This window comes from Vidua chalybeata, chromosome 14 (genome assembly GCF_026979565.1).
Source record: "Vidua chalybeata isolate OUT-0048 chromosome 14, bVidCha1 merged haplotype, whole genome shotgun sequence".
NCBI lineage: Eukaryota > Metazoa > Chordata > Aves > Passeriformes > Viduidae > Vidua > Vidua chalybeata.
In genome coordinates, this window is record NC_071543.1 from 11,548,558 (window position 1) to 11,573,020 (window position 24,463).

General features: G+C 40.5%; 1 protein-coding gene across 17 annotated transcripts in view; it reads left to right on the forward strand.

Annotated features, from left to right (window-relative positions):
• IL1RAPL2 (interleukin 1 receptor accessory protein like 2) overlaps positions 1-24,463 on the forward strand; it is a 348,614-nt gene that overhangs the window by 318,921 nt on the left and 5,230 nt on the right. For all 17 annotated transcript variants that reach the window (XM_053956026.1, XM_053956036.1, XM_053956028.1 and 14 more), the window contains 4 exons: positions 4,429-4,558; positions 10,682-10,827; positions 15,915-16,058; positions 19,671-19,841. In XM_053956026.1, coding sequence (XP_053812001.1) covers positions 4,429-4,558; positions 10,682-10,827; positions 15,915-16,058; positions 19,671-19,841 — 591 coding nt within the window. The remainder of the gene's footprint in view (positions 1-4,428; positions 4,559-10,681; positions 10,828-15,914; positions 16,059-19,670; positions 19,842-24,463) is intronic.

A 24,463-nucleotide genomic window follows, 5' to 3' on the forward strand; every position in this document is an offset into this window, starting at 1 on the left:
ATGGGGTTACTCTGAGACAGTGTGCTATGTGAGTGCAAAGGTCTGATTTGCTGGAAGCAAATTCTTTTATGTGGGCTTCAAATCTACAAAATACACCTGCCTGAGCAAAACAAGTGTAAAAGAACAAACTATCCAACTGCATTAAAAAAAAAAAAATCCAGAAAAATGCCTTGGCATAAGCCAGATATGAAGAGCCTTCCATGCTGGTCAGTCACCCAGCCTTGGCATTTAAGTTTTTAAAAGACAGAACAACTTTTAGGTATTTTATGCTTCATTTACTTTATGCATGAAGCATGTCTCATTCAAGAGAAACTGTGCTGCAGAATTTGTGATTCTCTGTCAAAGTATGCTGGCCCTCCATTAAGCACATTCCAAACCATTCTAGACTAAATTCTTTTGCAGACCCTTTTCCCATTATTAGCCAGTACCATCAGGCAATTCTTTTGCTTGAATAATTGCATTTCTCTGGAGTTCTCTTTGCTAGAAAAAAAAGTTGCTTGAATGTATGGTAGAGTTCACACAAATTTACTGTGAAAATGGACAGGTGAAAATTGTACAATAATATTTAGCAATAAAATTTTTTACTGCCAGTGGTTGTGTCTTATCAGCTGGGAGTTGGCAACAAGCCTGCTTGATTGACAAGGTAGGGAGAAAAGCTAAAACAGAGACTTCTGCTGAACCTGCTCCTTTACTGTATCAAGGTGACCCCAGCAAAGCAGAAGACAGTGATGTCTGCAAACAAGCTTCTCTACTTTCTTTCCTTGTTTCTTCAAACACTCTCTTAACTGTTGATTCATTAGAAACTCACTAATATCTTTCTTTATTTCTCAGCAAATTATTTTATTAAGTAAAAAGGCATCTGAAATATCTGTCTGATCTAAACAGAATCCATCTGTAAGTGGAAAACTTTTAGGATACTATTCATTCCAGGAATTTTGATGTTGTTAATTAAATGACGCAAGGGAATATTTCTTAATAAGACCAATTAGTAGTGGAACTACTGAAGGTCATGCAGAATAGCAGTAGTGATGTGTGAAAGTTTGGGCCTTACACAAGATGAATAGTTGGAGTTACAAACTGCCTGCTAGTTCCTTCTGCCTGGAACTGTGGCTCAGTGTAATATTGCATGGTTTTAAGCCAGCCCTAAAACCAAGACCTGCAAAGGGGCACTTTCCATGCTCAGTGCCTGTTTGTCCACATACTCAAGGATACATTTAAGGACTGCAGAATTCTGCCTCATTTTTAGTATTGCAGTATTTGGGGGAGAATGTAGTGAAACATGCCATGTTCCTTTCTGGATGGGAAAGGTTGGAGCTCCCTGAAAACCAGTAGCCACAGGTTGTTGCTGTAGCTGTGTGCTGGAGCTGTAGCTCCTCTCCTATACACAGGAGAGGAGGAATCTCCCTTACTTTTCCATATGGAGACTTATTTTGGGAGATGAAGTGGTTCTGCAGGGAAGTCAGTGTTACCTTTCTGATGGTGTCCCCCTTCCAGAGGCAAAAGGAATGATGAGAGTTATAAACGAGAAGCTATTTCAGAAGCTGTAGAGGAGTGAGATGTCCTTACAAACTTGAAGAGTATCAGAACTGGCAGGTGAGAGTTTGAGTTTGGGTGGGCTCTTGAAGTATCATCAAGCCCCAAATTCTTTCAACTCCAGAACGGTTCAGGTCAACCCAGAACTTCATAATTCTGCTACTGAGATAAAAATTATTTGTTCCATGAGAAAAGTTGTTTATGCCACCCTCTGATCAGTGATGGGTTTGCAGATGAGATGAACTATGGGGTTTTTCAGGTGTTGCTGGATCCAAACTTTGAGCTGGGAATATGAACTCACTCCAGATTTTCCTGTTCATGGTATTAGTTTATTTTGCTTGTTTCCCTGGTGGCAAAGCTAGGAAATAGATCTGCCCAGGCATATTCAGAGCATGCAGGTTGTCATGGTAAAGTTTCCTGATGCTTTATATTGGGTTTGTTTATTACAAAAGCTGTCTACCAACAGCTGGAGTTTTTAAGTTTTCCTATCTGTGTGTAGAAAACTTCATATTTCCTCAAACCAGACATTATTACCTCAGGGTATTTACTCTGCATGCATAGAAACCTTAGTCTCACCTTGGAATATTTTCATTTCTCAGGGCTTGTTTTTTAAGTAAACATCTGCTGGTTTGAGGAAAAGCACATTCTGTAAGATATTTTGCCTGTAACACTTAATGTCCAGCATGGTATTCAGGAAAAGGGCAAATACTGTCAGTGCTGATAGGCCTCATCTATCCCTTTTCTTTTTCACATTTCTACAATGACTTTTTCCATTAAAGCAGCCACATGCTAGGAATCACTAAGTGGTATTTAAAAAGATGTGTATCGTGACTCCAAGGCAAGCAGCACAAAAAGACCTCACACCATGCAGGCATTCAGCATGTTAGGAAAAGGTGAGGTGGATACAGCCAGAGGCTCCAGTTGTCCCCTCTACCCATGGAGGAGGGCGCCTCACAGGCTTGGGTGAGCTTGTAGTGGAATTAAATGTCTGCCTAGAAGTGTTTCTGACTCTTCGTTAGTTTGTGAAGTTTGGAACTTTCTCTGATGGTTGTCAGTGTTGTGGGATGTGCAGATAACGGAATACCCACCCTTCTTCTCTCTTGTATGTCTGGTCTAGTTGTGTAATCTGCCAGCATCTCCACGTGTTCAGGGGCCAGCTGTGGTGCCAGAGTTCATCATGAATATGGAGATAATGAAAGAGTCTGGAAAACATTTTCAGGATAAACATTTTCCATTTTTGTCTTTTGCTATTTGAGAAACAGAGACTCAAGTGCAGCCTTTAAATCTTTTCTTGCTGTATCCTAATGTTTCAAAGGACTTGTAATTTTGGATCTTGACTTGGAAACAATTTAAAGGCAGCTGATTTTCCATGGCTGGGAGTGTTGTGCTTCCTGACTAATCAGACTCTTTAGACACGTCTTAAATTGGGCACTGAAATAATAGACAGACAAGTGCAAGTAGTTGACTCAGCTCTATGGGGGTTTAGGCAAAAGCACTTTAACACAGCTCTGATATGCCCTGAGTCTGCACACTGTTATCACTCCTGGGCAGACAAGAGGTGAATGATTAAGGCACCGTAAGTCTATCATGGGAAACCATTAGCCCATGCTCAACCAAGTGGTGTGCTCCAAATGAATGTGCTCCAAATTTCCTTGAAAAGTGTAGGCCTCTCCTATTTCAGCCAAGAGAGTCTCCTGCTAACATGGAGAACACCTGACATAGTAAAACACTTCTTTCAAATACAGTAAAATTCATTATTTAGGCTTTCCATGCTTTCTCGAAGCCCTGAAAGATTCAGCAGGAATCTCCACTGACATTAAATGAGGTCTGTTCTCCCAGCTAAGATGCTGATTCTACACCTGCTCCATAACCTGGAGCACCTATGGGAAGTAAAATAGACAAAGGAAAGTGGGTGCAGCAGCTGTATGTGCATACCAAAGGAATGGGCATTCTTCCAAATTTCCTGACTTCTTTGAGGTTTTTCTGGGGTTTGTTTTTGTCTTTTTTTTTTTTTTTTTTTTTTTTTTTTTTTTTTTTTTTTTTTTTTTTTTTTTTTTTTTTTCTTTTTCTTTTTCTATTTTTTTCTTTTTTTCTTTTTCTTTTTTGTTGTCTTCTGCAGGAACATCATCTGTCCTGGCAGTGTAAGCACAGTCCTGGACTACCTAGAACAGTTAAAACTGTAGCCAGACAAAAACCCAGTTAAGTGCTGAATTTTTGAAGAGAAAAGAAACTTGAATAATTTTCAAGTTCGTTTTTTTTTTTTTTTGGGGGAGGGGGGGAGGTTTGGAAGTATTTTTGCAGAGGTGAAAGGAAGAATTCTTTACGCTATTGCTTGAATAATGCTTTGAAGTTTGGTCCTTAGCCAAAAGCCTGTTGATGGTAACATCAGTGTTGGGCTGACTGGCATCATGTATTTCTTGGGAATTTCTTAGTGAGCAGCTCACTAAGGCTTGATTAACATTTGACTTCTATCTAAATGAGGAAGGAATTATTCCTCTGTCTTTTTATGCATGGCTAAGGAGCAGCCATTCAGTGATTTACCTGCCTTTTAGGGATAAATCTCTAGTCCTGGTAGAGATCCAAGGAGTCTGACAGGGAAGTCACCTCTTCCTTTTTCACAACCAGTCTGTGTCACCACCATTTCCATACCTCCTCATTGTTCATGTACTATTTTTCTCAGAAAAAAAATTAAATTATGTATAACCTCAGAGTTTCATTTTACACCTATTTCCTGTAGATGCACTCTTTTACACGTCTTATATTTATTCTTTCTTTATTTTCCTCCTCCAATTTTTCATAAGGAGGTTTATCTCAGGTGTTGAAATTTCTTATAATAATTTTCTCACTACTAGCTATGACAAAGTCTCTAATCTTCTTTCTTCCTTTTGTCCTCAGGAAATCCACTGACTGTGGCCTGCAAAGCTTTCTTTGGATTCAGTGGAGAATCAGGCCCCATGATCTACTGGATGAAAGGGGAAAAATTCATAGAAGAACTAGAAGGTCACATTAGAGAAGGCGAAGTCAGGTACTTTTTGAATTATTTACTATTAAACTTACTGTGTGTCCCACAAGCCTGTTGAGCTGACAAGTTTTTAATTGAAAGTGGAAATAATTTTCTGTCCAAAGAGTGATGGATGACTTGGAGCCAGGGCTGTGTGAGTTGCTCCCTAAAGACAGAGTAACTTGTGTATGTGCCTGAAAATCTGTTACCAAACTCCCCTGCTGGTTGGAAGCTGAAGCATCTCCTGAGTGTTCTGGGGTTGATTTTAGCCCTGCATGGGAATGGTGCTGTCCACTGCAGCCATCCCATGGGACCCACCTTGGCAAGATGACATCCATTATCCATTCCAGCACCACTGTTAATCTTGAAGACAAATGATCTCCTGTCAAAGCCACCACACTTTTTCTCTTCTCCTGAAAGTGTTTTGTGTGTGTGATCCACCTTGTGGTGTGCCTTAACCAGAGCCTTCAAGAAGCAGTGTTTGCTCCTCCAGGCTTAACACATAAGGGGGAGGAAGGAGTGGCTGTGTCCAATGTCCAGCTTGTTCTGGGCTTATTCCCAGGTGCTGGTTATCACTTGATGTAAGTTGTAAAGAAAACACACTTGTATCCCCATGAACTTCCATGGAATTTGCAGCTAACAGCACCTGACTCTCCTCCTTAATAATTACCTGATTATTGTTCTTTGAGCCAAGACTAAGTTATGGTTATACTATGGGCAAGCTGGTCCCAGCTCCAATAGATACAAGGAATATCGATTATGATGCAATGAATATGGATTATAAAATAAAGTCAAGGTTTTTTCACTTTCCAGTGCACATTTTTTAATCTCATGTGTGAGATTTTTGTTTCTTGTAAAGGTGATTTTGGAGAGTAAGAGGAGAGAGGTCCCTTTAGTTTATTACTTGATCAATAATGTGAAGTTCAGCCATTTAGCCACAAATTGTTAAGATATACTTAATTGCACACAGATTAAATTTATTTTATATTGCCATTGTACAGTCCTCTTTTGTGCTCCTGACCACAAAAAGCAATTACTGGAAACTTCTACCGTTGTAAGTAATCAGCACTTAATGGCATTGTGTTCTCTCTGGGGGGTATGTACATGAACAGAGTGATTTTGGTCATGTTCTTCCCCTGCATCAGGACAATTTGAGGTTTGTATTTAGAGTGCTCCAGCTTTAGTGCAGTTCAAAACTTTTCCTTTATGTACATTTATTAGTGAAAATGAGTTTGAAAAGGCTGTTACTTGTCCTTTGTTGTGCCATCTCATTGCACATTCATTTTTCACATTAATTTGTGACAAGTTGCTTTTCTCATTCCACTAAAGTGCTTTGACTCAGTTTACAGACCCTTCACAATTCACTGAATCTTCTCTTCAGCAAAGATACTTATCACCTACCTAATCTCCTGTGATCACTGCCAGCATTTGAAACAGCATTTTCCAAAACATACTGTGTCATTACCAGCAGTGCCCAGTCCATCCCTGTTTTATTTAGAAGTAGCTATGGCAACCGAAATGGTAACTTTTTGCAAATGATTTTTTGCCCATAACAGCTCTTGGTTTTGTATTCCATTACAGGTATGCTGCTTCAGGGGAACTAAGCAGCACTAATTGTTCTGTCAGTGCCCTGAGGCAGCCCACATCTTCCACCCACATGTGTTTATTGATGTATTTTAAAATTGTCATGTGTGTTTCAAATTTGATGAGCCATGGTGAACTTGCTGGTTAGATGTCTTTTTAATCAGTTTGCTTCTCTATGGTGCTACCAGGACATTTGATTTTGAGAAGCTACGAGTAGTGCAGAATCATTACAACCAGAACAAGATATTCCATGGGCTGTTCCTGTGGTACATTTCAACTCTGCATCCCCCATCTTGAATTAGTTCACAAATTTAGTAGCACTCTGAATTGATGGTGCTGTCCTTACCCTGGGCCGTGCCCATCCATTGTGTTGCTGGATTTTCTGTGTATGATGAGAGCTCAGGTTTGCAGATGAATGATGTGTGAGAGCACAAACCACCCATCCCCAGTGAGCAGGGTTAACACTCACTGTGCTGTCATGAAAGCACTAAAATATGGATGTGTGTAACCTGAGCATTTCTGTTCAAATGCAATCCATGGAACTGGGTTTTGGTAAGCACACTTCACCAAGAGTAATATTTGTGTCACTCTGGGCTACTCAGTATTTATTAGACCTTTTTACAAAGCCTCATAATAAAAAGTAACTCATCAGCATTGCAGGACTTGGAGGCAATGACACCCTGTCTGAGTTGCTCCTTGTTTTCCCTTGAATTAAGATCCCCAGGTGTTAGACATGTGTGGGGGGAAAGGATAAAGAGACTTTGCTAGCCAGGTGGGTTTTTCACAGCAGTACTAAAAATGTCATGTAAATTGAACCAGAGTTATTAAAGAAGGAATCATAGTCTTTAAGCATGTCTGCAGAGTTGTCAGTTGTACCTAATTATCCAAGCAGCCCACAGCAAATTTCAGCACCGGCTCTCTGACATGGCAAAGTATTTTCAGACATAAATATTGCTCTCTCAGCCACCTATGAGTTACTTTTTTTTGTTCTTCACCAGGCAACACTGCAGAATAATGTTCATCTTGTAAAGTATGTTTGTCCTTGTTTTGTATCTCTTGTCCATTTTTAAACTAGAAATAGTTTAACTCATCCTAAAGGCATGAAAAGAGGTGAATGGAGACATTTTGAATGGCAGCCTTATTTCTTCTGATGGATTGATCACCCACAGAAGTCAATGGACGGTTATGAAATGCTCAGACAAGATGAGGATGTTGTTTTCTGTTGGGAAGTGGTGCTGGGGGCAGGAGGCAGAACTCTCATAGCTGATGTGCTGGGTACTTTGCAGAGAAGTACGGAAGCAACAGCTCTCTCATGAAAAGCTTACACACTCAAGTAGACAAATTCAGGGCAGAGAATGAGAAACACAATGCAGGAAAGTGAGAGGGAAGGTCACTGCCGTGCTGCCAGTTGGACGACTTTGCTGTGGAGAGGTGCTTGTGTACACACTGAACTTTCCTTTTGTCTACAGCCTGTTGTTAAAGAATAGAAGGAAGGGAGTAGACTTCATAACCCTGTTCACAGTCAAGATCCTCAGGTTTATAAAGAATGAAAGTTTCATTTTTGCTAATCCTAACGCTCATGCAGGTTAGTAAAGGTTTGCAGTTAATGCCTCAGTCTTGCAGAGAGACTCAAGTGAAGCTTTCTTATGGCTTTATTATCTGTGGTCATACAAAGACTGAAAATTTTGGAAAAATATGGTCTCAAAGTAAAAGTGTTCTAAATTCAGATTCAACTTAATGCATACAAGCACTGGGAAAATATGACCAAGGATTGAAAAATCCAAGCCATTGCATAATTTTCAAAGAAAGCATCTCTATTCTGTAATGACACTTCCTTTTTAAAATTCATATTCTTACCTGAAAATTATTCACTAGACAAAATGTTTTGTTTCAGATCAAATAAAATGCTTCAGCCTGAAGAAAAAGAAGGCACTGAGTGTTGTTTTTACATCACCCACCTTTTATTTCTCTCTTTCCATCCTGTTTGTTGTGAGTTGTCAAGCTCCATTGATTTAGCTATGTATTAAATGTCGTAATTACTCATACAGTTTGTTCAGCAACCCAGAAAGAGTGTGTTATTATTTTCTCAATTTGTGGGAGCTGGCATGTGTTGACAGTGATGCTGCTGAAGCTTCCCCCCTCAGATAGGGACAGAGCTTCATCTTCTGGGTGTGCACCAAATGCTGTAGCACCTTTACGGTCTTACTTGTTGATATTGTATTGTGCTCCATGTCCTCTGAACCAACAACAACAATTAATTAATCAATGCAATTAATTAAGAGCTGTGTGTGTATTTAAAAAATGCAGGTGACCAACTGTGCATTTCTGTGGCAATAATGTAAGTGTAGAGTAATGTTAAAAGATAAAAGGAGAAAAATGAAAAAGCAGGAATAAAAGGTTTAACACCACTAAGAGCTTTCTACCCTTTGCTGCCAGCATAATGCTTAAATGTTTGTCAGCATTTTCATGATAGATCCTACTCTATAGATTTCCCTTGCTAAAAATTGCTATTAAAAGATATATAGAAAAAAAATTGTCAGTCCAAATATATTGGATATTCTTTTTTTAATGAAAGCTCCTCTTTAGCTGATTATATGTTATTTAAATTTAGGTTAAGGGTCAGTTATTTTATCTTACATACATGTAGTTTAGATATAGATAAAAATAGCAGTCTCTTTTATCTTAACTGTAACCTGTCTCCATTTCTTTTCTGTGTAAAACATCCGGATTACAGCAAACAAGAAAATCTGAACATTTGCAGAATGCTCCAGATTAGTTTCCCAGATATATTCTCTGTTAATGATTATATTGTTATTGTTCCTTGCAGCATGATTGGTAGACCAAAAGTTGTTGGGCAAACTGTTTACCAGCAGAGAGTCTTTATATAGATATAGCAGAATAATAGGTAAATAAGAATTTATCTATCTCACTCCCAGTGATTTGGGCTGAGTATGCAAACCAACCAGGCTTTCTGAAGAGGTTTTTTTCTGGCCAGAAATTATGAAAATTCAACCTTTCTTCCATTATTTCACCACCTGGACTCTGGACCAGAATTAAAAGCAAAATGAAAACAAAACAAAACAAAATTTAAAAAAGCACATAATCAATAGGAATTAATTTGGAAAAAAAAAAGATGCAATCCAAGTTTCCAAATTCAACACACACACACAGACACACACGCAAACACACACACACTCCCTGTGTTTAAACTAATGTTTTTCCACTTGCTTTTTTGCAAGTTATGCTGCCACACTGAAAGAGGCTGAATTGTTGTGGATGCTCTGGTGTCTCTTCTGAGTTACTGCAGAGATGTGTTTGTAGCAGTGAGGCTTGCATTTTTGACTGTTTACTGCAATGCCCTCATACTTCTCTTTTGATTTGTTTTCAATGTGTTTGGAGTTCCATGGATGTCATGTGAAATCATGTACATAAGGAAATGTGTGTACACAAAATGTCGTTGGTTTATAAAAGAGAAGCTTGGGTTTTGTCATTACTGACAAATGTGAATGTCTCCAGCAGCAGTTTCCAGCCAGGGCAGGCAGCATTCTGGTTCATTACTTCCTGTTCAGTTTCCTCCTTTTGGTCTTGGGAAAAAATATTTATTTTTTGGTGACCTGGGTTTTATTTCTACCTCTACCTCGCAGTGCTGTACAGTCTTTTCAGAGAACAGACTCACCAAAGTACCACGTGCAGTGGTGAGTTCACAGGTGCTGTGAGGCCACCCCACATTTGCTGTTTACCTTCTTGTGCAGCATTACACAAACAGGATCAAATTAATCTGGTGGATTTTACTTGACGTTACATTTCCCTGTTCAAAGGAGCAGCAACTTTTTCTTGAGCAAGTGATAAGCCCTTTGAGAGAATAGGGTACTGTATTTTTAGAATGTCAGCAGCAGAAAACATGCATTTATTTTGCATTCTTTTTAATGTTCACATGAGAACAATGACATGAAAAGGCTGTACCTTTGGCCTGAAAGTCTGATAGAACTTTTATTTTATTTTGCATGTCTCCTCTTTCCTCTCAAAGGAGCAGAGAGTTCTTGTTCTTGACACTGTTGCCCTTAAAAGTCAGGATCCAGCCCCAGAAAACAGAGGAAAATTCCAGAGTAGAACAGCTCCTTTTGTTGATTTTCCAGACTGAATTAAAATGTATCACAATATCCAGCCTTTAAATTGCCCTGTAATTTGTTCACTGATGGTTTAGTAGCACATCCTGCTTCTGGAAAATGGATATTTGTCACTTCTTTTAAAAGAAGCATTGTTTTTAGCATTTAATTCTGATGGAGCCAAGAAAGAAGCCACATATAACCACTGTGTTCATGGCCACTATTCCTGCACTTGGTTCAGCTCCTCACTAGACATGGCAGGAGAAAAAGCCTTCTGGTGGTCATGAAAAACACCTCTGTGAAGTCTCTTTCAGGCAACATGAGTCTCCTTTTAAGTCCTTCTCCAGGAGTGAAGGAGGCCAAGGAACATTGTCAGGTGCTGAGAAACCATAGTGCTTTTGGGAATCTGCCATCCATGTTAATTCAGTAAAAGCAAAGGCTGTATCCTTCTTTTCAGACTCCTCAGAGAACATCTTGGAGAAAAAGAAGTTGAGTTGACATTGATCTTTGATGCTGTAGAGGAGGCAGACCTGGCTAACTACACATGTCACGTGGAGAACAGAAATGGACGGAAACACGCCAGTGTTCTTCTGCGCAAAAAAGGTAATTCTCCTTTTTTAGTTATCTGTGACCTCACCTGCCTCAGCAGCAACACATCAATCAGAGGTCCTGCTGACCTCTCTGAGCCAGCCTGGACTCCTGTGTGCCTGCTTGGAGCTGAAGTGGGCTTCTGTACAGCTTCAGTTTACCATTTGTGGGGAAAAAAAATCATGGATTGTTCTTCAGTGTCTAGAAAATTGGCCTTGCAGATGATGCACTTGCCTGGAATACAGTCACCCATAAGGCACCAATAATCAGGGGAAGTATTTTGGACTAAACAACCTATGAATTTGACCCAAAACTGACTAACTAGGCCAGTTAAAACTTACGTTTCTTAGAACAGGTGCCCTGACAGTGAGGCCAGATGTTCTCATGCTTCTCCACTTTCTGGCTTTGTGTTTTAAATTGAAAATTTTAAGCTATTTCCATGCATTTTGATTTCTAACTGCATCAGGAATGAAAACATGCAGTGGGAGCTACAAATACATAGAGAGTTACCCCATCATGGTTGTCTTACTTGATACTGTTCCTGAATGGAGAACACCACTACTGAAAAATTACCTATAGCAGAAAGGAAACCGTTGGGATTTGAATGTGCCCAATTTAAAAGTGCTGCTGTGCTCAGTGTTTGAAAAAGTCACTGTCAAGGGAGTGTAACAGTATCTCATGGCAGTTCTTCTGTTGTTTGTTCAATCAGCTCTCCTATTCATAAGTGGGCTGACATTTAGATGGGATGCTGATCTCTCTGAGATACAGTATATTAGGAAACACAAAAGCTATAAGATAGTAATTGTTGGGAAAGCAAGGGAAGGTTCCACCCTTGGGGCAAAGCTGTTATGTGAAACCACAGAACATCAGCACAGGAGATTGACTAAAGAGTTCTGCCATCACTCTTGGATGTAAATTATTTTACCAAAACAGGAGAAGAATCCTTTTCGTAAGGCAAATCTGAAAGGGCGTCTCCAGTCCTTTGTGTGCTTTCACTGTGGCAAAGTTGGAATAAAGGAATGTTGATCTAGCAGATTATTCTACTATCTGCTACAAACTTCCATACAGGACGGCTCTGCAGAGGGATCTGGACTGGCTGGATCCATGGGCTGAGGTTCCACAAGGCCAAGTGCTTGGACCTGCTCTTGGGTCACAGCAAGCTCCAGGCTGCGGCAGAGGGGCTGGAAAGCTGCCAGGTGGCAAAGGATGTGGAGATGCTGGAGTCACCATCCCTGAAGGGATTTGAAAGCCACATAGATGTGGCCCTCGTGGACATGGTTTAGTGGTGGGCTTGGCAGTGCTGGGTTAATGGCTGGACTCAATCATCTGGGAGGTGTTTTCCAGCCGAAACAATTCTACAATTCTGTGATCTAAACTGACAGCTTGTCCCAGCTTTAATTAAGGAATCTGGTCATCATGATGAAGGATTAGTGTCTAGTGCAAAAAGTGTTCTACCTTTCCTTCCACTGAACCTCATAAATATACAACTGATAGTAAGTGTATCTCTGTTGGCACTGTGTGCATATAGTAGAATAACAAGCTCGGTTTATTTATAACAAAAAAAAAATGCAGATATTTCAGGGCTCTGTTGGAATTATGGAAGAAGCACTGCTGAATACAGAATTTGAAGGTGGAAAGGATGACTTTGCAGCTACTATTTCATTTCTCTCTGCACTGTGGCTGTAGAAAACTTATATTCCCCTCAGGCACTCTCAGTAGTTGATTTTCAGGCTATTAAAGTGTCATTTAAAATAACCACTGTATTTTACTGTGTCCTTTGACTGCCTGTCCCATTGTCCTGTTTGTTATTTATTAAGCTCTCACAAATACTTGACCAAACTTTTCCTTTCTGCAACTTGATTTAATTGCTTCTTATCCTAACTTTCTTCAGCTTAGATTTTCATGAGATATTCATGAGTCAGGAAATACTACTGTATTTACTGAACTGGGACAAGATTTAGAGCAGGACTTGCAGAAAGCTTTGACCAGCATCCTTTGTGTGTGTCAAAGAAGGGATTTCTATTGCAATGTGCTGCAGCACAGATCTCTCAGTCAGAGAAATCCCCCTCCCTCCAAAGACTTACCTGTTAAGAGCTGCATTATCCATGTTTGACAAGAGGCTGCATTATCCATGTTTGACAGTAGTTCTGTTTTGTCTCCAGATCTGCCCTCTCTTCTGTTTTGGTTTATTTTTTTTCTGGCTTGGATGAAAAACAGGAATAAACCCAAAATCTAAATTGTAGATGTTGTATAATATTTTCTAGAGTTCTTGTTTTGACATCAGATGGTTATTTTTAACACATAATTTGTGTTGAAAAACAAAAGAAAAATTAGCTGTTCAAATGTTCAGGGAAAATTAATCTTTTGCTGTATTAGTGGTAAAGTCCCCTCAAACCTTCAGGAGAACACAGGAGTGACTTTTTGCACAGCCCCAGTGTAGCAATAGCCCCAGAGCATGTGCCATCACTTAGGATCATTTTTATTGTTTGGGGTTTTCACCTGAAAAAGAACCAAATCAAGTTTCAAACCCAAAGCTACCAATGCAAAGGCAGAGCCAGACATGCTCCTAAGACCTGAACACAACTGGCTGCTGTCACATACTTTACTGACTTAATTCAAGACCACATTGTAACTTGCTTTCAAGCAGTTCAGAAATAAGTTCTGGACATTCCTGGGTTTGGTTTGCTTTTATTTTTTTTCCTCCATTCTGTCCTGGCATATTTGGTGCTCAAATAACATGGAAATGCAATATACACCCAGTTGTCCCTTAGTTGTGGGAATAGTTCAGGATTCCCTTCAAAAGGGTTTGAAAACAGTCCAGTATTTAGTGACTGAAGTCTACATAGTCTATAATATAACTGTCCTGAAAGATAAATAACTTGTCAGAAACCACAGAATAAAGTCAGACCATGCTTTTAGTGGTAAGAAGTAGCGAATTGAGATAAAAGTAAAGATTATTATGACTTTTCCTCATGATTTTTTTCAAGGAGGCTGCCTTTAATTTAAGGCATGCAAGGAACTCATTTAAAGGGGGATGGGTTTGATACTGATAAATCCCTAAATTATGAGGAACTTCTAAAATGTAGTTGTCTCTCATTTATTGGGTATTTATGAGACTTTTGCTATTTTAAAGACCATGATCCTCTGTAATATGTGTAATATATTGTGGCAAGGTCCTTCTACATTACTTTACACTAGAAACTATCAATATTACTATTTGCTATTTTTCAGTCATTCTTAGAGCACAGAGACCATATTCAACTTCTTTTCTAGTGTTGGATATGCTGCTTCCTTATTTATCTCAGTGAGGACCACTGGAAGAGGAAGGAATTAATCAGATGCCAAGGCTAAGTAGAGTAGGCAAGAAAATTGAACATCCTGGGTTTTTCTCGTTGATTTCACTTTGGAATGGAAATAAGGAGAGCTCAAAAGCCTCAGCTTTCTCCCTCCTTATGTCTGTACTCTAGGAGAGTTCATGGGGCAGAAGGACAAATACTGGACATGCAAAAGCTGATCAGTTTTGCCTTTCCAGCTGGATTTTGTGGGTTTGCTTAATACCCTGCTATTCCCCCTACCAAAGTGGACACAACTCTGTGCTCCTGTGTGGGCTGCAAGGCTCAGCATTTTCTTTCCTTCCAAGCTGGCAGTTTTGCCATCATCTCTGTTTCCTAGCAAAAAAGATTCAATACAATTAAAAAAAAAATCCCTTCAAAAGTGATTTTAACCTACTCTGTTCTCCATTTGTCTAGATTTATCCCCCAGAGCACATGCAGGCTTTATCATGCAGTGTAGTAAAAGTCTCATGAATTCCCTGTGTTCTCAAAGATTAAGTAGCTATTATAATAGACTTTTCCATCTATTAGTCCATGACTTCTTGCCAGACAGACATCACAGATACTGTAAACTGGGAATAGCTTGACATCTGATGTTAATTATTGAAATAGAAGGCATGGTGAGGCAAAAATAACCCCCAAAGATACTCAGCTAATTTGCTTTTTGTCTTGAAAGTGACACAAATGACATACGAGTAATTTTTTCTGGCCTAAGTTTTGGAAGCGTAAAGATCACAAGAACTTTGTCCCGCCTGTATGAGTTTGGCAACTTCTCACTGTGTTTGTCACAGCAACAAATATCTTCATGACATCTTATCTGAACCAATACAGGCTGTGAGAGTCAAATTGTCATCCCCTGTCTTTTATGGCTAAGTAATATGCCAGGTGGTGTTAGGAGCAATATTGCTTTCAGAGGACATTTAAGGATAAAGAGCAATGCTGTTCAAGTTAGTCCCTTGCATCAGATGGAGCTCTGGACTGGTATCCAAAGGGTTTTATCCCATTTTGTCATTGGTTTGCTGAATGACCTTGAACATGCTGCATCTCTTTTCTAAGCGTGTTTCCCCAGCTGTAAAAGATGGATCACTGTGTCTGGATGCATTCGTGAAGTTCCTTGGGTTCTTGTGATGTTTCCTAACAAAAGCATCTGAGTAGGAAGTTCTCACTAACACTCAGTCCCATTAAAGTATAATGTGAACTCTACAAATATGTGAGAACTCTGTTAGCAGCCATGACAAAGAGGCTCTTTGCAGCCTGATGTGTGCTCCTGCTTCTTGTGTGCTTCCTGCAAGCTCAACTCATTTTCCAGTGATCCAGCTGAAGCCCTGGCTTGGCAACTGACATCAGCTTGTCCACAGGCTTCACAAATAGAAAACCAAAGCTGTCTAATTTGGAGGGGAAGGGACCAGATCCTGGCCAATCTGTTCTCACATGCTGCATACAGCATTTGATGCATACTACCAATGCAAAAGTTTCAAACTCCACCAGCTCATTAAAAGTTGGTTACTCCTCTGTGTAAAATCACTGCATAGTTCCTGTGTAGGAGATTTACATGTATATCCTCAAATGCATTCTGGATTTCAGATGGGCAGTAGATGGAGTAAATGAGTAAAATTAAGTAATAGGCAATGGACAAAATTATTAGGCATTTTTAATGTTATGGTGGTTGTAATTGGAAGCTGCACAATTTTATGTGGAATTGTACAGTGGATTAGAAAAAATATAGCTTGGAAAGATCATAACCTTTTTGCCTTTCCTTGCTAATTTTAGATTTGATCTACAAAATAGAACTTGCTGGAGGACTGGGAGCCATTCTTCTTCTGCTTATTTTGCTCGTGACCATCTATAAGTGCTACAACATAGAGTTAATGCTGTTCTACAGACAGAACTTTGGAGGAGATGAAGCAGCTGATGGTAAGCAGTTGCACAGAAAACTCAATATATGCAATGGAAGTATTTCAGAGACCCAAACTGGTGAGATTGAAATGAATCCTAAAAGACACCTGCTGCTAGTTTAAACTACTAAACACACAACAGTGTAAAGCCCTAAGAATTTCTCCCAAAGTCCCCTGAGATCAATGAGTCTTTCCAGAGAAATGTCACTGGAGTCTGCCATGAGCAAAAGGCAGCCAGAAGAATTGTTCATGAGTCTGCTACAGAGGCTCACATGTCATTTGTGAACTCTTCACATTCATGTGTCCAGTGCCACATGTGCCCAGGGTCCCTTCTCCTGAGATCCACACTGTCCATCTGAGCAGCCTTTCATCAGGTGTTCTTCAGGAAGCATTTTCACTAAATTGCCACCAGGCTTCCAGTGACCTCCTCTGACTAAGGAGAGGTGATATGAGGCTAACTGGTTACCTCAGTCCATTGGGGACTGTAAAAAACTTGGTGGGAATGTGCAGCTTGCTTGGGGAGTATCTTTAGGAATAAGCCAGATTTTTTTCCATTTTTCTTCCCCCACCTTCCCTCTCACTAGCATATATTCTGTTTGGTGCCTAAAGCTAAACTTGTATTTTTAAATTGAAGCTTTCATTCTCCTGAATATAGAACATTCTTTCTCCTATGAAGTTGGAGTAAGCCCTGTAAACTAAATCCCAGTCTTTAAATCCTATTACTATGTTCTTAACACTAATTTTATAATTAATGTGCTATTAATATGCATCTAAGTAGTATCTCCTAAAGAGAGAAACTGCAGTATTCAAATACAGATGCTTGCCATAGCCCACTGCAACATTTAGCAGTCACATAGGCTCTGGAATGGTACATTCAGAAACTCTAATGTATTTGAAAAGAGAGCAGGGAATATATTTTCCACAGTGCCAAAACAAAGTGCAGTTGCATAGACATGTTTCTTTCTGCAATTGGCTGTTCTGTTATCACAGTAATAAATGTTTCTGTTTCACAATGAGTAGATATGGTGTGAAAAGGTTCCACTAGGATGAAATCCATAGGAGTCGTGGAGAATGGATGGAATGACATCTAGGGGATTTTACAAAGAGGAAGGGTGATCCTTGTGGGTCCCTTCCAGCTCAGAATCTTTGTGATTCTGTGATAAATAGCAGGAATAGAGATCAGGAAATTTGCTCTTTCTCAATCCTCATGTATGATTGGGAAAAAACTAAAATTATGCTTTTTCCATACTCTACAATATGGCACAATATTTATACTGGTACCTAGGACAATGGGAAAGGTCAGATTATGTGATCTGAGAAGTACTTTACCTGAAACACCTTGGGATTCTACCAACATAATATCCCTGCTTCATACCAACCAAAAGTATGTTGGTATGCTTCCTCCAGCCTGCTTCAATTTGCTTATCCTGTGTTTTCAGTGTGAAGTTGCTGCATTTTTACTCATGTAACTTCCTTGGTTCAATCACTTTTTAATTTATGAAACAATATTATTTTCTGGTTGTTTAGAGGAAGCCCCTTGAGTACATAGGGGATTTTGTGTGCCTATAAATTTTGAAAACAACCTTTTATTTTCCAGTGCATAACTGTAGACCTTTCACAGCTTTGTGTCTCATTCTGATCCTGCAGGATGAAAGATGGAGGCAGAGTGTTACAGAAGTCAAAGCATATGTGGGGATCTTTGTTTCTTCTCATGTAGGCAGTAGTGGGAGCATACCCAGCTCCCATGAGCACTCAGCTGTATAGATGCAATCTCAGGGTCATTTTCCACTTTTATGTGTATTTCTTTAAAAAAGAAGATTTGGAACTCAACAGATCTGCTTTATTCCTATTTCTAAAAATATCCCACGTAAGCAATGTTGGACACACACACTTCCTGTGTTGTGTGTACCTTTGCTTTTAGAGAAAATGGCACTGAGGATTAAAGGATCCATTTAGGAAATGACTCCAAACATTGCTGCTCCCAGAGCTCCCAGAGCCAGTGGTGGGTGAGTGTGGGCAGCTTCTCCTCTGCCCTGGTGCATGGAGCCTGTGGGGAGCCAGCAGAGGCTGTGGAGCTGTACCACCACTGCACCAGCTCCCAGCAGCCCGAGGGAGCTGCTTCTGCCAGCACCCTGCTGGCTGGCACTGGGAGCTGAGGTGAGTGGGCAGGGCAGCCGTGCCCCCGCAGGGGCAGGGGGCTCGGGGACCGCGGTGCTCTGCAGCCGGGGACGTCAGGGCTCCGCAGCTCCCAGACCTGGGCAGGGATGCTGCCCCTGGGGTCACTTAAAAGGTTTTGGCAGGCTTCCTTATGGACAGAGCGGCAGGTTTTGGACAGGCCTCCAAAGCTGGCTGGCCTGTTCACTTCAGAGGAATGTCAGCAAGCCAGGTGGACATCTTCCATCGTCCCCTACAGCCATGGTGACACTAGGCAAATTGCCTTTTACAAATATGGAATTATTCACATGCTTTGACTACAGCTCTGACCCTCATGGGTCTGGCTTTGTGTCAGGAATTATAAGTAACCGTCAGTTCAAGGTCGTCAAGAGATATATTTTATTGTGATTAGGTATTTGTTCTTTTTATCAGAATATACTGAGGAATTTTGGCTGTTTTAATTATCCTTCATGTGCACTATTCTTTATAGATAATTGGTACTCAGAAACCCTCCATTCATGCAGTTTTCTTCTCACAACATTAACTATTTGATTTTTCATTTTCTGTAAATAATGGCAGCTGGGCTCTTCCCTGGAGGCTGAATTGCTGAAGGTTGACTTTTTCAATATACTGTTTTCCATTACTGCAGAGGAATACAAAGAGAAATGTCGCTAAGACAGTCTGATCCCAGCGTGGGTCCCCAGCTCTGTGGTGGCACCACTTCTGTGCCTGGCACACTCATGAGCTCTTAGCTCCATGGTTCAGAAGCAGAGCTGGAGACAAGCCCCAGTGCTGGGCAGGAGGAGGAAGAGGAGAAGGAATGTTGCCCTTTATGGGAGTTATTTGTCTCTCTTATAATGTGATCCCCAAGTATTTCAAATCCAGGAGATTTGAAATCAAGTGGATTGTGATCCAAAATTATAGTATTGACTTTTAAAACTATGGGATTTTCTAAAAAAAAAAAAAAAAAAAGCTTTAACTTTTTGTATTTGGCATTGTTTTCTGAATAGTCAGTATTTGTTTGAATTAAGTCATGTCTTTTCTCACAATTACTTATGGAAGGAAATGTTCCTTGCTCAAAATTTTCCGGGCTCAAAATTTTTCCAAGCTGAAAACTTTAACATACTACTAGAACTCTTGAGGAACAGAAGCTGAAATAATTGCATTACAAATATGTAAAGGCTTAGAATAAAAGTTTCCACTTTAGTATTTGCATGAAAATTTTGCCCATGATCTTTTCAGCTGTGGCATGTGTCTGACCACATGGAAAAGAGTTACTGCTCAGCATGCAGAAGAAAACTGAAAGGATCCATGAGATTTCTGCCTGGAAGCCAGATTATATGTTCCTGTGAAAAGTCCCCATTTTGTTGGGAAATGCTTGGTGGTTTCAAGGAATAATACAATTTCCCAGTACTCTCCTGTGATCCTTATAGTGCTCTTGCAAACAGCAGGCTGAACATGATTTGCTTTCTTACAGACAACAAAGAATATGATGCTTATCTTTCATACACCAAAGTGGATCCCGATGCGTTAGATCGTGATAATAATGAAGAGGAGCAGTTTGCACTTGAAATTCTGCCAGATGTTCTAGAAAAGCACTATGGATATAAGCTCTTCATTCCAGATAGGGACCTGATCCCTAGTGGAAGTAAGTATTTCTGACCTTTCAGTTTAATTTCTGTCTGATGTGTCACAAAGGCCTGGACTGTGCAATAAGAACTAGATATGGAAAACCTTGGGAAGTGGTTGCAAAGATTGGAAAAGTTTCCTCAGCACTGCAAATTTGAGTCCTCTGTTGGAGCACCACTGAAATCAGAGGGAACTGCCATTGATTTCAGTGGGGGCAGGAGCTGGACCTTCCTACAGGGAAGGCTGCAGCACTGCAAGCAATACCAAGTCCAAAATGTCTACATCAAACACAGGTAACTAAGCAGGAAACCTTCTAAAAGATTTTATCATCTCTGTTACATTGAAAATGGGATTATTATTTTTTTCAGTGATTAGTTGTTTTCTCTGCAGCAGCTTTCCAAGTAAAAGTCATCTTTTCTGTTGTCTTTTGAGTTTTTCCTTAACTTGGAAGTCTCATAAGATTCAGCAGCACCTTTGGATGTCTCTTCCAAAGGTCAATGCTTTCCTAGTGGTAGTTATGTCATTTCTTCTACCAGACTCATTTTTGAGCAAATCAAAAAGACCACAAATCATATCCATTGTGTTGATGAATTTTGAATGCACAGTATGTTTGCTTTAATATCACATTTATTTGAAGTGCTACCCTTGTGAAAAAAACAGCTTTTTTTTTTTTTATAAATTCCATCTCCAAATTACTTTCATAAAAACATAAAAACAATAGAAAAGAACATGAACTTCTCTCTGTATGTGCTACTGTGTAGGAAATATGAACAAGAGAACAAAGCAATGGCTGTAGTGGAGCAGATGTCTCCAAACATGGAATAGCTCGAGCATAGCTGCATTACAACCTGCTTGCCAAAAGACTTGAAACTGCTGCCTCACTGTGCCAAGCACCAGTGCCTGACCCAGGAGTCAGAGCCTGTTTCTTCTCTGACCTTTGAGAGTGCTGGAAACAGAGCTCTGAACCCTTTCCACTGAGAAAGAGGAGTCAGAGCCTCACCAGAGATCATGAAAGGCCTGTGCAGAGGGCTTGAATTTATCACATGCATTTTCAGCTCCTAGTTTAGAGCTGATTCACTTTTTCTTTTTGCCCCTGCAAGGTGTAAGTTTTTCTCCCGTTGTGAGAAATTACAGAAAGGGGACTTGGCTCTTAGCTTTCTTATTTCTTACAGTATAAGCAAATTATATCAAATTTTTAGACATTATTAAGATAAAATACATATTTTTGTGGTAAAACCCACAGAATTGTTGTAACTAGTTGTTTCATATCCAACAATATAGCAGAGTTAGACATAGCAATTATGCAAATGAACTAAGAAGTTTAAAGTTAACTCTTCAATAATAACTATGCTGAAGCACAGGTTAATCTGAAATGAGATTCTTTTCTCAAATTGTTGTTCCAGCCAGCATGGTATTTTATTTTTGTCTATTCTTGTCAGCAAGACACTCAGCAAATACTTGCCATCACTTTGGATATTCATTAAACCTCTCCTGAAAATGTAGGGTACCTGAAAATGTCAGTTCTCATTTATGAACATTCACAGATTTAATCCTTCTTCTTTCCTCTCAAACTCACTTCTTCAGTATTATGAAAAGGCCTGATTCTAACACATGGAGCTTCAAGAACGCCTAATCAGACATAATGACAAGGCAGAATAAAATGTGGAGCTGAAATGAGTGTGATTTGCATGCTTTAGCTTTGAAAAAGATATGGGGGAAAGCACTTTATTTCAAGAGGGGCTAGAGGGAGGGTGAGGGTGGGGAAGGAGGGAGGACTCTGCCTCCTGCATTTGTGAGCTCTCCGTGTGCCCTGGAGCAGTGGAGCGTGCCTGTGTTCTGCCTAGTACTCACCACTCTCACAAGGACTTGCAGTGCTTAGTGCAGGCAGTGTGATGTGGAATGGGCCTGCTAGAAACTTCAGAGGAAAACAGCATGTTTTAGAGTGACTGTCGCAAAAAGTGGCAGATGTGACAAAATATAGAGCTCTCTAGGGTAGATTTCTGTAGAAAAATGGGGGGTTGATCACAGCTACCGTTGTATTTTAGGAAATATCTCTTCTTACATGTTTCGCTTCCTCATCTTTCAGGGTAAATTACTTTCATCAATGTAATCGTTTCCCACTCTCTGCTCTGATGTGTGTCCTTCTGCATCCTGTGTACCTTGGTGTGCGTCACCCCAGCAGTGCAGCCTGGAGCTGTGTAAGGCTGGTGCTTCCTGCAATGCCTGCAGTTGTGAGGAGCTGCCACGGGAGGGTGTGCACCATTCATTCCTTCTTGGCATGCAGCTCCTACAGCTGCTCCCTGCATTTGAGAGCAGGCAAAAAATAGATTTGTCAAATACTATTTCGTTAATTTTCTTGTGCAGTTCTACAACCAACCTAAAAAGCTGACTTGGGGAAAATTCAGGGACAAGTTTGATTGTGTTTTTGTCCAGCTGGCTCATTGCTAACCTCTGGGGGAAAGCTGTGATGGGCTCTGCATGTCCCTGTGCAGCTGAGGGAGAGATTACAGCCAGATGTGCTGTGCCTGGGACATGTCCAAGCTCTGCTTTCAGCTCGGTGTCTGGTTCAGGGATGTCCATGGAGCGACTGCTGCTGTCCCCAGGAGGACAGAGGTGCTGGCTGTAGGGACTGAGGCCACCTCTTCACCATTGGGAAGCAGATCCCAGGGTTCAGGTCAGATGGGGCTGAGTCATGTTTTGCAGTAGGTGTTGGTTCAGAGTCCTGCTGGGATACAAATTTTATCTCAGCAGAGCATTTTGTCCTAGTGGGAGGGAGAGGCACCATGAAGGATGCCAATGGCCTCAGCAACACCCGCCACACCGTGGCCAGCAGGGACCTTTGTGATGACTCTCGGTGCTGCCTGAGAGCAGCACGGATGGATCCAAGTCCCTGAGCTGGCAAGATGGAACAGAATCCCACACAGCCATGGAAGGCAAGACTGGTGACCCAGCAGGGAGACATGGCAATGGAGACATTTAACCCAGGAAGTGAGTTGCATGTTATGGGAAGTACTGTAGCAACTGTTCTTTCTTAAAGAATACTCTTTGGTCTCATCAGGATGAGTGTTCTTCGTTCTGTCAAAGCTGACAGCACACACACCTCCCTGCCAGGTAACTTAGGCCTAACCTGACAAGTTACCCTGTGTAAGGAGACTGGGATCCCTGAGATGCACTTGCACTTGTTACTGAATTCCTGAGCAGTTCTCATTGTTTTCACCCTATTCATTTTCAGGGCTCTTTTTACAAACCCTTTTCCACAATACTCAAGGTCTGTGAGATTTTTTAATTCAGGGTTAGGAGACCTGAGGAGTTGAGTAGTTGGTGGGGGGGTTAATAGAATGAGTTGTTTTCACCTGAGCCATTTTTTGTCTTGCCAAGGATGATGTCTACAGCGAAAAATATCTATTTGCACCTCACTCTTCTATAATCAGGACTACATCAGAGGAAAGTATTTCTCTCTCTGGTTTCTGTAAATTATTTTAAAACCTGAAAGTTAAGAGGTAAAAATTGTCAAGTTAGACTTTTAATACCAGCCATACATATCTATTAGAGCATCACCTAGTTGTTCTCTAAGCACATGTGCATTTGGTCTTGACAGAATTGAAAAAGCACCAACAATTCACTCCAGCTCAGCCCAGGGTATGAAGATTGGGCAGTGAAAAGAACGACAGTGATGGATAAAAATACTTGTTTACCTGAAAAATTAGAAGTTCTCAGCAGAAGGGGAGAGAGCCTAAGGCATGTGATAAAAAGCACACAATGGTCAATATTGTAGTTCTGGCACTTTGTAGTTTTGTCTGCCCATCTGTGTGGTTTTTGCCTGGTGAATTCCAGCTTCCTGGGCTCCTGCATGAAGAAAACCCAGTTGGCCCATGTGTCTGGGGTTCCCAAGGAGCCTTAGTTAAGTACAGGATGCCATTTCTTTGGTATCCAGCTCCACAAACTCCTTTCAGGAGTCCCTGGTTGTCTGCCTTGTATGAACCTTACTTTTAATGTCAGGCATGGGTGAGGGTAGCAGGGATACACATGGATGTCAGCTGAAAGAGGAATAAATATGAACAAAAGGCAGAAGTGCTGCCTGTCCTATAGTGCACTAATCTGCATTATTTGTGTCTTTATGTTAAACTCATCAGCTGTCCCTCAGCTCATCCTGGGATTGGGCTCTCTCTGGGAAGGGGCCATTACTCTGCTTTGTGTTTCAGCTGTTCTGGTCCAAGCTAAGAGAAGCAAAGGATATTTAATAAATAGGAAAAGCAAGACACAAAATCATTGGTGTTATAATAAAGTAATCAGACTCAGGGTTTGGGAACCATTCAGCTAGGAAACCAGGACTGAATTACTCTTCTATAAATAACTTTCTCAAGTGATGGTCACGCTGCCAAACACAGAAAGGCTGGTTATTTCCAGGAACCAACCAGCATGGGTTTGATGGTAGATACTCTTTGGTTCTCATAGTGTTGCAAACCATATTTCCCAAAAATATCCATAGGATTTTATATGATTTCTAGTATTTTTTTCCTTCTCCCTCAACTCCTGCAAATCATCTGAATCTGGTTAGTAAGTCATTTCTTTGTGTAAGCAACTCTGTGCCCATAGTGTTCATTAATTTCCTTGCTCCTAGTCTGCTTGCATATTAGGTTT